General features: G+C 39.9%; 1 protein-coding gene across 1 annotated transcript; it reads right to left on the minus strand.

Moving 5' to 3' along the window:
- Positions 1–157: 157 nt before the first annotated feature.
- On the minus strand, positions 158–1,530 carry SARC_13352 (hypothetical protein; the record flags this gene model as incomplete). Its single annotated transcript, XM_014292517.1, has 3 exons — positions 158–364; positions 578–684; positions 1,421–1,530. Coding segments are annotated over 3 exons (358 nt in total), but the record flags the coding sequence as incomplete, so codon positions are not given.
- Positions 1,531–1,615: the final 85 nt, after the last annotated feature.

Consider the following 1,615-nt stretch of genomic DNA (forward strand, 5'->3'; position numbering starts at 1 on the left):
TATATATATTATATGAATCTCGAAAAGATAACTACTATTTTAGAAGTATATATCACAATCAGAACTTCAATTATAAATGCATGAATGACTGCAATTGACTGTACTCCACTACACGTATATCACATAGCTAGCAAGAAAGTTGAAGTCACACAGAACATACCACGGATTAACCGACAGCTCGTCTTTCAGATTTGAGTAAAACCAAGTTTTTTTGTTCTGGAAGTCAAATAGACTGCTGTTTTTCTCGAGGAGGAAACCATACATACTCTTCATCAACGAGGGATTTTTTCCGAATATGAGAATTAAGAAGCACATAGAACTCTGGGACCGTTGCGATGTATTCGAATATCCGTTGAATCCGTTGCTGACGAGACCGGCAGAGACAGAAAAAAAAACACAAAAAGTGTCAATGCCAACCATTTCTGCAACAGCGTATTGTGCCATAGAATGAGCATTAAGAGTATTCGAGTGCATTCATTAAGACACACTTGTGAACAGTGAATCCTAAACCCCAAACCTTAAAACCCTAAAACCACCTCTATGAAAACGATAGACGAACCTAACACCCCTACCATACCCGAGTGACCAGTGCTTTCCGCCCGAGTTGTTTCTGAGGCTTCATCAACTGCCGACGATACGACACTTGGTCCTCTCCATATGCATGCCCGTCTGCGTATGGCAAATCTGTACCGAGTGGTAATAGATATAATGATTTAATGTTAAAATTGAATTTAATAATTTAATAATTTAATGATATATAAAAATCGTTAATACAGGCAGGTTGAGGTGTATATTTGTAGGTACCATTGTGGATGTGTACTTCAGTCCTGTCATGTGTGTCACAGTTTCACTATGACTTGAGATAGTCCTAAAACACTAAACCCTAAACCCTATTCGAACTCGAGATTGCTAAATATCTTGTGTATGTAAGTCTTTGGGATCCGATTTAATTTAGGGTAACGTAACAAAAATAAATTCTACAACAAAGAAGGCCTCGGAATATTAAATTTTAGAGGTTTTTAGGGGATTCTTTTTTAGGGGTATAAGGTTCTTTAGCGTCTAGTACTCCCCGGGCAAACATAGTTGTTACTTCCAACTCTCATAATGACGCAGCTACAAACCCACAGACCCCACTCTCACCAGACATAAACATGGGTTTAAAAAACTTAAAACCACAGATAAAATATGTCCTAAAATGCGTGTGCAAAAGGACATGAGAATACATCTGTATTTGCAACACCAGGTGCCGCCATTGCTGTTGTGGGGATATGTGTGCGTAGATTGAGAAAACACATTCCAACGGCCCATATGCACGGATGCGTACAAAGCAGCACAAGGACAGTACAAACACAACATATGCACAAGCTAGTATATACACCACGCACTATTACACTAGTTGGACCAATATAAGGTATCGTACCTTCATTCTCCGCCTCCGACGCGTGCCACAACTTCTCCAGTCCGTCTAACTGATACGGAGCCGCTTTAAACAGTGCAGATATGCACTCCTCTGACGCACCCCAATCGGCACTACGCGTGAGTGGGTGGTGCAAGTTGATTAAATTAACAGGAGAAACACACTACAACTACAAACAGTAGATATGCTATATATACA

This window comes from Sphaeroforma arctica (genome assembly GCF_001186125.1).
Source record: "Sphaeroforma arctica JP610 unplaced genomic scaffold supercont1.3179, whole genome shotgun sequence".
NCBI lineage: Eukaryota > Ichthyosporea > Ichthyophonida > Sphaeroforma > Sphaeroforma arctica.